The sequence below is a fragment of the Ovis canadensis genome, chromosome 17 (assembly GCF_042477335.2).
Source record: "Ovis canadensis isolate MfBH-ARS-UI-01 breed Bighorn chromosome 17, ARS-UI_OviCan_v2, whole genome shotgun sequence".
Classification (NCBI taxonomy): Eukaryota; Metazoa; Chordata; class Mammalia; order Artiodactyla; family Bovidae; genus Ovis; species Ovis canadensis.
In genome coordinates, this window is record NC_091261.1 from 65037461 (window position 1) to 65051089 (window position 13629).

The following is a 13629-nucleotide window of genomic DNA, read 5'->3' on the forward strand; positions in this document are numbered from 1 at the left end:
ACAGGGAGCAAGAGGGTACCAACATGCCAGAACCATCTGCCTGGCTCCTAATAATAAATTGTGAGAGGAACAGGTTTCAGGAAAACATTGCTTAAAAAAAAAAAAAGCCTCTTCTCACACCCGGGCAGCCATCTGTCGTGTCCTCCTCTGGTGCCAAACTGTGGGAGGAGGGAGAGGGTTCTGCTGGGTCCGGCCCCACCAGCAGGGGTGGCTCACAAGTTTTCTTTGTTTTGCCACTCTGGACAGGGCATTGCAGAGAGAGAGAGGAACACTTGCTGGCATTGACCTCCCTTGGGTACGGTGTCTGAGGAGAGGAAAAGCACAATTCCTTCAAGATGCCAACGGTGGGTAATAGCTCCTATATAGAGAGGGTTTACTGTGGGGTTAGGCATTGTGCTGTCCACTAAACGCATATTAGCTTATGGAATCTTGACAGCAAATCTGTGTGCACCCATTTTATCGATGAAAGACTGGAGACTCAGATGTTAAGTGACTCACCCAAAGTCACACAGCAAGGCCACCTCTTCAGTATGTAATAATGAGGCCCAGCCTCCTCTCCACCTCAGCAACCCAGGGCAGGTTTTCCATGTAACACACAAGCAGTTGACATCACCCAAGGGTGGTCTTTCAACTCTAGCTCTGCCCCAAGCACCCTTCTTGCCCTCCACCCTTGAGTTGAAATGTGGGCTTTTCTAGTCACCTAACCTGTTGCTTAATACCCACCCTGTCTCACCCAGAAGAAGCACAGGAGAAAAGACCCTGAAAGTTCCCAGGAACCTTCAGAGAAGACCAAAGGGCAGCTGGTTGAGGGGGAGCTTCGGAAGCTGAGGCAGCAGTTCCGGAAGATGGTGGACAGTCGGAAGTCCTTTAACTTCCGCTCCCAGCAGAAGATCATGAACCAGCAGTAAGTGATGGTCAGAGAAAATTTGGGGTTTTGGTTTCATGGGGCTTGCCTTCTGATGTGGCCTCTGGGGCATGGACCCATTTGGGATAGCTTCAGTGGGGAAAGGAGATATATTCTCAGAGTTCAGGGTGTCTTGGGGACCCCAAGGGGAGCAGAGCACCTATGTTTCAGGGAAGGACCCAAACTAGAAGCCATTGCTGGTTCCTGTTTCTTTCATCACATGGGTTTTGTTCTTCCTTTTCTTGATCTCATCTGTGGCTGGTGGGAGATGGCTTCCTTCAATTCTTGAGCTATCAAGGGCCACACAGAGAGACTGTCCTTAATCAATTCCAGAATTCTGAGAATCCATCCCAGAATTCTCAGGGCAGGGAGAATCTGATTGTCTCAGCTTGGGTCTGGTGTCTGCTTCTGGCCCAATTAGCTGTGGTCTGGGGGTTGAACTATAGGACGGAAAATAGCTATGGGTATCCCCAGCGGTTCTAGCAGTGAAGGTGGGGAGTTCCCAGAGAAGGGGAAAGCACCCGGCAGTGGATACCCCAAAGGGCATTTCCTGTTTGTGTGACCTTTTGGGATCTTCAAGACTGAATATTTGAAATTGAGTGGCCCGAGAAATTATGCATAGTTTTCCCTGGGCAACAGAAAGGTGCTCTCGGGGTTTGAAGAAGCAAACGTTAAACAGGCATTCTTAGATTCCGTCCAAGGAAAGGTGATTCATTAACTACATCTAAAATGTTTATACAGGCAGTAACTGCCTCTTAGTAGAAAGAAAATCTGACTGTTAGATGATGTGCGGAGTTCAGAGGCTAGAGGAGTTCTTTAGATTTTCCAAGGTTTGGCTTACTCAGAGCCACTGTTGGTCAGTATGAGATCACTCTGTGAATTAGACAAAGGCACCCTTTTTTCAAGATTCTTTACTGCCATCTGTTGGAAACATCATTGTTATGTAGAGATTTTGTTAAAACATGACCAAAGATGCTTACTCCTTGGAAGAAAAGTTATGACCAACCTAGACAGCATATTGAAAAGCAGAGATGTTACTTTGTCAGCAAACGTCCATCTAGTCAAGGCTATGGTTTTTCCAATGGTCATGTATGAAAGTGAGAGTTGGACTATAAAGAAAGCTGAGTGCCGAAGAATTGATGCTTTTGAACTGTGATGTTGGAGAAGACTCTTGAGAGTCCCTTGGACTGCAAGGAGATTCAACCAGTCCATCCTAAAGGAGATCAGTCCTGAATATTCATTGGAAGGACTGATGCTGAAGCTAAAACTCCAGTACTTTGGCCACCTGATGTGAACAGCTGACTCATTTGAAAAGACCCTGATGCGGGGAAAGATTGAGGGCAGGAGGAGAAGGGGACGACAGAGGATGAGATGGTTGGATGGCATCACTGATTCGATGGACATGGGTTTGGGTGGACTCCGGGAGTTAGTGATGGACAGGGAGGCCTGGCGTGCTGTGGTTCATGGGGTCGCAAAGAGTCAAACATGACTGAGCGACTGAACTGAATGAACTATCTCTCAGAAAAGTACAATAAATCAGCAAATCGGTGATATGTTTTCAAGTAGATGGTGCTCCCTTGGGCTGTGCAGTCCATAGCCTGCACTTCTGTGCCTGGTGATCTTGATTCACAGTCTGTCCTTGGTGTGGGCATCAGGGAATGCCTACTTCCTTGTGTGTCTTCAGTTTTTCTTGAATCTTTCTTACTCTTCTGCATCCTGCTCTACCCTACCCAAGTCCATTTGATCTGGTTTCACTGTGATGGAACTGAAGCGGGGGAGGGGAGTGAAAGAGTAGACATAAACAACCTAAAATAGGAGGAAAATTGGGTTGAGGTAAGTGAGGTAGTTAGGGTACAATATTTAAGGAAGTGCTTTTCCCCAGGGCTGACCTTGCACCTATACCACCCTGAGAGTGAAGATCTCCTTAATTTTTGAAGCATCTCACTCCCCTCACTGCAGTCCCAGCCCTGCCTAAAGATGGACAAACCTTCCTTTTGCTTTTTTCTGACCTCACTACACCCTGAAAGCCTGGTGATAATCTTTGATGGATTATCCTGCTCTCTCTCTTTTTTCTCTGTATCTTTACAAAGACCCCTCCCATGAGGGGCTTAAGAAGGGCAGAGAAGTCCCAAGGGCCAGGTTTAGAAGACAAGAGCTCTAGAACTAGGTGTGCTCTCTGGTGGTCCCTAGCAGCATGTGGCCATTTACATTGGTAATTAGTTACAATAAATAAAATTAGAAATTCAGTTCTTCAATTTCATCAGCCACATTTCAGGTGCTCAGTAGCTACATGTGCCTGGTGGATGCTATCAGAGCAACTAGAGAACATTTCCATCACTGCAGAATAATCTACTGGACAGTGCTGTTTTAGAGCAGTAGTGGCTAATGAACCAAGTCTTACTGGCTGCCTGTTTTTATGAAGTTTTATTGGCACATAGCCACACCTATTCATTTTTGTGTTTCATATGGTTGCTCTGTTGAGTAGATGCAACAGAGGTCCTCTGGCCCACAAAACCTAAAATATTTACTCTTTACTGTGCTGTGAAAGTGCTGCACTCAATATGCTAGCAAATTTGGAAAACTCAGCAGTGGCCACAGGACTGGAAAAGGTCCGTTTTCATTCCAATCCCAAAGAAAGGTAATGCCAAAGAATGCTCAAATTATCTCACAATTGCACTCATCTCACACGCTAGTAAAGTAATGCTCAAAATTCTCCAAGCCAGGCTTCAGCTATTCGTGAACCGTGAACTTCCAGATATTCAAGCTGGTTTTAGAAAAGGCAGAGGAACCAGAGATCAAATTGCCAACATCCGCTGGATCGTGGAAAAAGCAAGAGAGTTCCAGAAAAACATCTATTTCTGCTTTATTGACTATGCCAAAGCCTTTGACTGTGTGGATCACAATGAACTGTGGAAAATTCTGAAAGAGATGGGAATACCAGAGCACCTGACTTCCTCTTGAGAAACCTATATGCATGTCAGGAAGCAACAGTTAGAACTGGACATGGAACAACAGACTGGTTCCAAATAGGAAAAGGAGTACGTCAAGGCTGTATATTGTCACCCTGCTTATTTAACTTATATACAGAGTACATCATGAGAAATTCTGGGCTGGAAGAATCACAAGCTGGAATCATGATTGCTGGGAGAAATATTAATAACCTCAGATATGCAGATGACACCACCCTTGTGGCAGAATGTGAAGAGGAACGAAAAAGCCTCTTGATGAAAGTGAAAGTGGAGAGTGAAAAAGTTGGCTTAAAGATCAACATTCAGAAAACTAAGATCATGGCATCTGGTCCCATCACTTTATGGGAAATGGATGGGGAAACAGTGGAAACAGTGTCAGACTTTAATTTTTGGGGCTCCAAAATCACTGCAAATGGTGACTTTGGCCATGAAATTAGAAGACGCTTACTCCTTGGAGGAAAAGTTATGACCAACCTAGATAGCATATGCAAAAGCAGAGACATTGCTTTGCCGACTAAGGTCCGTCTAGTCAAGGCTATGGTTTTTCCTGTGGTCATGTATGGATTTGAGAGTTGGACTGTAAAGAAAGCTGAGCGCCAAAGAATTGATGGTTTTGAACTGTGGTGTTGGAGAAGACTCTTGAGAGTCCCTTGGACTCCAAGGAGATCCAACCAGTCCATTCTGAAGGAGATCAGCCCTGGGATTTCTTTGGAAGGAATGATGCTAAAGCTGAAACTCCAGTGCTTTGGTCACCTCATGCGAAGAGTTGACTCATTGGAAAAGACTCTGATGCTGGGAGGGATTGGGGGCAGGAGGAGAAGGGGACGACAGAGGATGAGATGGCTGGATGGCATCACGGACTCAATGGACTTGAGTCTGAGTGAACTCCGGGAGTTGGTGATGGACAGGGAGGCTTGGCATGCTGCGATTCATGGGGTCGCAAAGAGTCGGACACAACTGAGCGACTGAACTGAACTGAACTGAACCATTTATAGAAAAGTCTTTGCAGACCCTTTGCCCTTGAATGTTCTTTACTGTTCTAGAGTGGTGCTTCCAAAACTTTAAAGTGCATAGAAGTCACTTGAGGATCTTGTTGCAAAGCAAATTCTGATTCAGTAGGTCCTGGGTTGGGACCTGAAATGCTTCATTTCTCCAAGCTTCCAAAGGACACTGAGGCAGCAAATCCAAATCGCACTGAACAGTGGGAATAGGCTGCAAGGACTTTGCAAGAAATTCGGCCTTTGTGCCATTTCACATTGTTCAATTGCTGTGCAGTCACCCAAGCCTTCTTTTCTTTTCAAAATCTCCATTTGCCCATGTCCTTGACCCCCTCTCTTCTCCAGAGAGGACAAGGGAGAGAAAGAAGACTCATGTTAGCCAATTTCATAAATCATTAGCCCCCGAATAGAGGAGCTGGTGGGGGTTAGAGGTTCCTGTGCAGCTCTGTGTTGATGCACAGTCCAAAGATCCTGTCTGATGGGTTTGCCTGTCATTACCAGAGATAATTGGCTAGAAAGCTGGAAAAGAAGGTCTGCAAAATCAGACAGATGCCAGTGAGCTGCTGACAAAAGAAAACTTGGGGGCTCCCACCATGTCTAGGTAATGGGTTTTGACAGGCACAGCTGCAAATTGTTCTGAGGGGAAAAAAAAAGGTATCACTCAGAGAAGGGTGCAGAGAAGTGGTGCAGTGAACTGGATCAGAGGTGATGTAAGTTCAGGACCTGGACTAGAGACCTTGCGTGAGTTCCTTCCAACTCGCTGGGTTGGGAAGTACCTCTCTGAGTCTCTTTTCAGGGTCAAGGGGCCTGGAGTGTCCGATCCAGGCAAAGCCAGGGGTTCAGGGTTAATCATGTGCTGCTTTCCCAACAGCAAGGAAATCAAGACCCTGCAGGAGGAGCAGGATGAGATCACCCTGCTTTTGAATCTCATCAAGTCCTCCAGGAACCTGGATCTCAATGAGAAAAACTACCTGGAACTGCGTTTCCTGCTGCAAACTAAGGAGGACTATGAGGCCCTGATTAAATCAATGAAACTGCTGTTGGCTGAACTGGATGAGAAGGTGTGGTCTTTCTCTTAAAGGGTTAACCAGAACACTGAACAAGGGGAAGGAGTGGGGGCGGGGTACTCCCCACCATACCCTGCACTGCTGGCTTTTCTAAACCTGTCTCTACCACCATTGTAACCCCTAATCTCTCAGTTCCATTGATCCATTTCCCCTCTGTGGTCTCCAGTGCCTCCCTATTACACTTAGAATAAATGCCCAAATCCTTACTGTATCAGTCAGGAGAGGTTAGGTATGCTGCAGTAACAAACACTCCCTCTCCCCAACTCAGTGGTTTAAAACAACAAAGGTTTCTTTTTCGTACATGATTTATGGTCTATGGTGGATGGGCTAGGGGCTCTTAAATCCTCTCATCCTGGGGCCAGGCTGATGGGATAGCCCCCATCTTGGACATTGCCAGGGGTTGTGGTAGAAAAAAGTGAGATCCTGAGGGTGTCACCCTGGCAATTGAGTGCTCCAGTGTGTCACGTCTGCTCATGACCCATTGACTCAAGACAGTCTACAAAACACATAAATACCCCCAGTGCCCATACCCATCCAAAAATAGTCAACTCTACCCATTCACAAAAGGACCTAGGAAGTGCAGTCCTCATGGGTCCAGAAAACAAAGAGCTAGAGACATTTGCTGGACAGCATTCATCCCTTACTGTGGTTTGAAAGTCCCTATGTGATCTAGCCCCTGCCTACCCTTCTAGGCTCATCCCATGTTATTCCTTTCTGAAGTCTTCTCACTCCAGCTGCAAAAGCCTTTCTCACTGCCCCCCCCCCCCCCGCTAAATAATGCTGTCTTTTCTCACCTCAGGGCCTTTGTGTATGCTGCCCCCAAATGCCTCACCCTAGTTGCTTATCTTTTTCTCAGCCTACTGCTGCTGCTAAGTTGCTTCAGTCGTGTCCGATTCTGTGCGACCCCATAGATGGCAGCCCACCAGGCTCCCCTGTCCCTGGGATTCTCCAGGCAAGAACACTGGAGTGGGTTGCCATTTCCTTCTCCAGTGCATGAAAGTGAAAAGTGAAATTGAAGTTGCTCCGTCATGTCCGACTCTTGGAGACCCCATGGACTGCAGGCTCCTCCGTCCATGGGGTATTCCAGGCAAGAGTACTGGAGTGGGTTACCATTGCTTTCTCCGTTTCTCAGCCTAAAGGTGACTTTCTCAGGTCTCAGGGAGGCCTTCTCTATGGCCTCTATCCAGTTTAAAGTATATCCCCCTGGTTTTAGGTTCCTGGCCAGGAACAGATAGCACACTCAGTCAGGGTACTCAGAGAAGTAGGGCACTCTGGAACCTGGCGTAAATACCCCTACCTCCCTTGTCCTCTGGGCTCCATCCACACTGGCTGCCTTTATGGACCCACACTGTTGTCTCTCATCTCTGCCTTTGCACATGCTGTTCCCTCTGCCTGGAGTGCTGGGCCCCATCCTCTCTGCTTGTGGGAGTCTTATTCATCCTTTGGGTCTCAGCTCAAATGCTGTTTATGCAGGATAGTTGTCCCTTCATTTTTCCCTGCTATGTGCCCCTTCTGTGTGTGTCCAAATTATCTTCTATCTCCCCTCTCCTAGGACTCAACATGCTTCCTGGGTTGTTTCCAGTCCTAGACTGTAGGTTCACTGAGGGCAGAGGCCACTCTGTCTTGGATACTGTCATACCCCTGTTGTCTGGCATCAAGCGGTGGTTTGATAAACATTGATGAATGAGTGAATGAATGAATATATGAATGTATGAGAAGAAGGCAATAAACGTGAACAAAGAGGGAACTTCCCTGATGGTCCAGTGATTAAGACTTCGCTTTCCAATGCAGATGGTGCAGGTTCGATCCCTGGTTGGAGAGTTAAAATCCCACATGCCTTGCGGTCAAAAAACCAAAACATTTAAAAAAAAAACCAAACCATAATATTGTAACAAATTCAATAAAGACTTTTAAAATGGTGCACATCAAAGGAAAAAAAATGCTTTAAAAAGTGAACAAAGAAAAATTGCAAAAAGAAACAGGGATGTGGATTCTCAGAAACATTAGAAAAGGCGATTTAGTTTGCAAATCATCCAAAGAGTATGGCACTCACTGCCCAGCACAGAAACCTTCTTGGTCTAATTCCATCCCAGCTCCCAGGATCCCCTCCTGCTGTGTCCACCACACAGTGCCCAGAACTTTGTCCTTTCAAGGGGTCACTGGAGGCGAGGATACCACTGGGCCCTGCTTGGCCTCACAGAATAATTAATAAACTGATGCCTGCCTGCTGGGCATCTTGTGTAAGCAATGCATTTCCCCTTCAGCTACGGGCTTTGGGTAATGTCTCCCATTGGGCTGAAGCCTAATTACTTTCAGCATCACAAAAGCAGTGCCTGACATAAAGGTGCCAAAGGGAATACAGCTCGGAATTTAGTCACAAGAGCTGATGCCATAACTTCCTTTGGCAAGGAGTAGAGCCTGAGGACTCTAGGGGTCAGCTCAGGCAGGGACAGGCAGCCCTTCAGAGCTGCAGAGGCCACACCTGATATATGGGGGAGGACGCTACCCTCCCATAAATCAAAACAAGTCATTTGTTTTATATCAGAAGAGAGCTTGGAGTGGGTTTGTGTTGAGGATGTTGCCTTGTGCATAGAACAGGAAAGGAGAGCCAAGTGCAAAAGGAACCTGGCTTGACTTGAACCTGACTTTGTCAGCACTGATGAAGCAATTTGATTTTGCTGTGAGGGAATTTGTAGGGGAGAGAGACAGTGTGTTCCAGCTAAAGTCCAAAACCTGGCTGATGTCAGTCATAAGCAGCATTTCTATACCTTGCCAGTTTTGTGCGAGATCCACTGGTTCCCTTGATGTCTGATCTTCTGAGCCACTATCTTGCTTGAGAAATGTGTTGGGCTACAAGTAATGCAATTCCTGACTGGAAGCAGCTGGGAAAATAGAGGTTTGTTTTTCTCACATAATAAGATGTTTTACTGGAAATAGACCATCCTAGGGATGGTTTAGCAGCTCTACAATGATGGATTTTTATTTTTCTCTGTGACTCTCTTGGCCTCATGGTTACAAGATGGCCAGCCAATAGCCATCTTGTATAATGGTATAATATACATTAGCTATTCCCTTCTCCAGTGGACACAGTCTGTCAGACCTCTCCACCATGACCCGCCCGTCTTGGGTTGCCCCATGGGCATGGCTTGGTTTCATTGAGTTAGACAAGGCTGTGGTCCTAGTGTGATTAGATTGACTAGTTTTCTGTGAGTATGGTTTCAGTGTGTCTGCCCTCTGATGCCCTCTTGCAACACCTACCATCTTACTTGGGTTTCTCTTACCTTGGGCGTGGAGTATCTCTTCACGGCTGCTCCAGCAAAGCACAGCTGCTGCTCCTTACCTTGGACGAGGGGTATCTGTATCAGTATTCTTGCCTTGAGAACCCCATGAACAGTATGAAAAGGCAAGATGATAGGATACTGAAAGAGGAACTCCCCAGGTTGGTAGGTGCCCAAATTGCTACTGGAGATCAGTGGAGAAATAACTCCAGAAAGAATGAAGGGATGGAGCCAAAGCAAAAACAATACCCAGCTGTGGATGTGACTGGTGATAGAAGCAAGGTCCGAAGCTGTAAATAGCAATATTGCATAGGAACCTGGAATGTCAGGTCCATGAATCAAGGCAAATTGGAAGTGGTCAAACGAGATGGCAAGAGTAAACGTTGACATTCTAGGAATCAGCGAACTAAAATGGACTGGAATGGGTGAATTTAACTCAGATGACCATTATATCTACTGCTGTGGGCAGGAATCCCTCAGAAGAAATGGAGTAGCCATCATGGTCAACAAAAGAGTCCGAAATGCAGTACTTGGATGCAATCTCAAAAATAACAGAATGATCTCTGTTCGTCTCCAAGGCAAACCATTTAATATCACAGTTATCCAAGTCTATGCCCCAACCAGTAACGCTGAAGAAGCTGAAGTTGAATGGTTCTATGAAGACCTACAAGACCTTTTAGAACTAACACCCCCAAAAGATGTCCTTTTCATTATAGGGGACTTGAATGCAAAAGTAGGAAGTCAAGAAACACCTGGAGTAACAGGCAAATTTGGCCTTGGAATGTGGAATGAAGCAGGGCAAAGACTAATAGAGTTTTGCCAAGAAAATGCACTGGTCATAGCAAACACCCTCTTCCAACAACACAAGAGAAGACTCTACACATGGACATCACCAGATGGTCAACGCCGAAATCAGATTGATTATATTCTTTGCAGCCAAAGATGGAGAAGCTCTATACAGTCAACAAAAACAAGACAAGGAGCTGACTGTGGCTCAGATCATGAACTCCTTATTGCAAAATTCAGACTCAAATTGAAGAAAGTAGGGAAAACCGCTAGAGCATTCAGGTATGACCTAAATCAAATCCCTTATGATTATACAGTGGAAGTGAGAAATAGATTTAAGGGCCTAGATCTGATAGAGTGCCTGATGAACTATGGAATGAGGTTCGTGACATTGTACAGAAGACAGGGATCAAGACCATCCCCATGGAAAAGAAATGTAAAAAAGCAAAATGGCTGCCTGGGGAGGCCTTACAAATAGCTGTGAAAAGAAGAGAGGCAAAAAGCAAAGGAGAAAAGGAAAGATATAAGCATCTGAATGCAGAGTTCCAGAGAATAGTAAGAAGAGATAAGAAAGCCGCCTTCAGCGATCAATGCAAGGAAATAGAGGAAAAGAACAGAATGGGAAAGACTAGAGATCAAGGGAACATTTCATGCAAAGATGGGCTCGATAAAGCACAGAAATGGTATGGACCTAACAGAAGCAGAAGATATTAAGAAGAGGTGGCAAGAATACGCAGAAGAACTGTACAAAAAAGATCTTCATGAGCCAGATAATCACAATGGTGTGATCACTCATCTAGAGCCAGACATCCTTGAATGTGAAGTCAAGTGGGCCTTAGAAAGCATCACTACGAACAAAGCTAGTGGAGGTGATGGAATTCCAGTGGAGCTGTTTAAAATCCTGAAAGATGATGCTGCGAAAGTGCTGCACTCAATATGCCAGCAAATTTGGAAAACTCAGCAGTGGCCACAGGACTGGAAAAGGTCAGTTTTCATTCCAATCCCAAAGAAAGGCAATGCCAAAGAATGCTCAAACTACCGCACAGTCGCACTCATCTCACACGCTAGTAAAGTAATGCTCAAAATTCTCCAAGCCAGGCTTCAGCAATATGCGAACCGTGAACTTCCAGATATTCAAGCTGGTTTTAGAAAAGGCAGAGGAACCAGAGATCAAATTGCCAACATCCTCTGGATCATGGAAAAAGCAAGAGAGTTCCAGAAAAACATCTATTTCTGCTTTATTGACTATGTCAAAGCCTTTGATTGTGTGGATCACAATGAACTGTGGAAAATTCTGAAAGAGATGGGAATACCAGACCACCTGACCTGCCTCTTGAGAAACCTATATGCAGGTCAGGAAGCAACAGTTAGAACTGGACATGGAACAACAGACTGGTTCCAAATAGGAAAAGGAGTCCATCAAGGCTGTATATTGTCACCCTGCTTATTTAACTTATATTGCAGAGCGCATCATGAGAAATGCTGGACAGGAAGAATCACGAGCTGGAATCAAGATTGCCGGGAGAAATATCAATAACCTCAGATATGCAGATGACACCACCCTTATGGCAGAAAGTGAAGAGGAACTAAAAAGCCTCTTGATGAAAGTGAAAGAAGAGAGTGAAAAAGTTGGCTTAAAGCTCAACATTCAGAAAACTAAGATCATGGCATCTGGTCCCATCACTTCATGGGAAATAGATGGGGAAACAGTGGAAGCAGTGTCAGACTTTATTTTTTGGGGCTCCAAAATCACTGCAGATGATGATTGCAGCCATGAAATTAAAAGACGCTTACTCTTTGGAAGAAAGGTTATGACCAACCTAGATAGCATGTGCAAAAGCAGAGACATTACTTTGCTGACTAAGGTCCATCTAGTCAAGGCTATGGTTTTTCCAGTGGTCATGTATGGATATGAGAGTTGGACTGTGAAGAAGGCTGCGCGCCGAAGAATTGATGCTTTTGAATTGTGGTGTTGGAGAAGAGTCTTGAGAGTCCCTTGGACTGCAAGGATATCCAACCAGTCCATTCTGAAGGAGATCAGCCCTGGGATTTCTTTGGAAGGAATGATGCTAAAGCTGAAACTCCAATACTTTGGCCACCTCATGCAAAGAGTTGACTCATTGGAAAAGACTCTGATGCTGGGAGGGATTGGGGGCAGGAGGAGAAGGGGACGACCGAGGATGAGATGGCAGGATGGCATCACGGACTCGATGGACGTGAGTCTGAGTGAACTCCGGGAGTTGGTGATGGACAGGGAGGCTTGGCATGCTGCGATTCATGGGGTCGCAAAGAGTCGGACATGACTGAGCAACTGAACTGAACGGATACATTAGCTGGTATAACATTTCATAGAATTGCATTCAAAAATATAAAGAATGGATGGGAGTTTTTCCTACATGATATTCTCTTCTTATGAAAGGGAGAATAACTCACAAAATCCCTCCAGCAGATTTTCTCTGATTGGCCAGGGTTGGGGTATAGGTCCATTCCTTTGCCAATCACTGGTAAAGAGAAATTATGGAATTTCCAGAATTGGTTTGAGGTATACCAGGGGCAGCAGATTATGGTGCAAGCACCAAGTCTGGTCTGTTTGTTTATGGCCCTCCAGTGAAGAATGGTTTTTACATCTTAAATGTTTGCTTTTTAAATGGTTATGTGAGTATCTACATACTCACATACTCTAAAATGGTTATGTGAGTCTCTTGGTCCTCGAAGCCTAAAATATTTACTGTTTTGGCCTTTTAGAAAAAGTTTCCCAGCCCCTGGTTTAGATTGATGATGATTTATCCCTTGGGCCTTGGGGCAGAGCCCACCTTCCCTGAGTAAAGTACTGGCAATAAGAAAATGTTTTTATCTCATTTAACAGGCAGTAGCATGCTTCCCTCATGGCTCAGTTGTAAAGACTCTACTTGTTAATGAAGGAAACTTGGGTTTGATCTCTGGGTTGGGAAGATCCCCTGGAGAAGGGAATGGCAACACACTCCACCATTCTTGCCTGGGAAATCCCATGGACAGAGGAGTCTGGTGGGCTGCAGTCCATGGGGTTGCAAAGAGCTGGACATGACTTGGTGACTAAAACCAACAGGAAGTATAAAAATAATACAAGCTTCAGGATGGTTGATTCAGCAGCTCAGTTAGGTTATCAAAGTATTTGTCCTTTGTGGGCAGCAGCAATTCTATGCACTGCATCCATATGGAACAACATCTTCAAGAGAAGACAGACCATCTCTTCCTAGAACTCCCTTTTAGGAATAAGGAAACGTTTTCCGGATGTTTCCCTGCAGCTCAGAGACTCCAGCTGGTTTGCTGTTGCTGTTCAGTCACTCAGCTGTGTCCAACCCTTTGCAACCCCATGGACTGCAAGCACCCAGGCTTCCCTGTCCTTCACCATCTCCCAGAGCTTGCTCAAACTCATGTCCACTGAGTTGATGATGACATCCAACTTTCTCATCCTGTGTCATCCCCTTCTCCTGCCCTCAGTCTTTCCTAGATCAAGGTCTTTTCCATTGTCGGCTCTTCGCATCAGGTGGCCAAAGTATTGGAGCTTCAGCTTCAGCATCTGTCCTTCTAATGAATATTCAGGGTTGATTTCCTTCAGGTTGACTGGTTTGATCTCCTTGCTGTACA

General features: G+C 45.5%; 1 protein-coding gene across 1 annotated transcript in view; it reads left to right on the forward strand.

Moving 5' to 3' along the window:
* The first annotated feature begins 246 nt into the window (after positions 1-246).
* The window catches only part of CCDC63 (coiled-coil domain containing 63), a 35566-nt gene continuing 22183 nt past the window's right edge, over positions 247-13629 (forward strand). The window contains exons 1-3 of the mRNA XM_069557871.1: positions 247-344; positions 738-904; positions 5743-5932. Coding sequence (XP_069413972.1) covers positions 336-344; positions 738-904; positions 5743-5932 — 366 coding nt within the window. The 5' untranslated portion in view covers positions 247-335. The remainder of the gene's footprint in view (positions 345-737; positions 905-5742; positions 5933-13629) is intronic.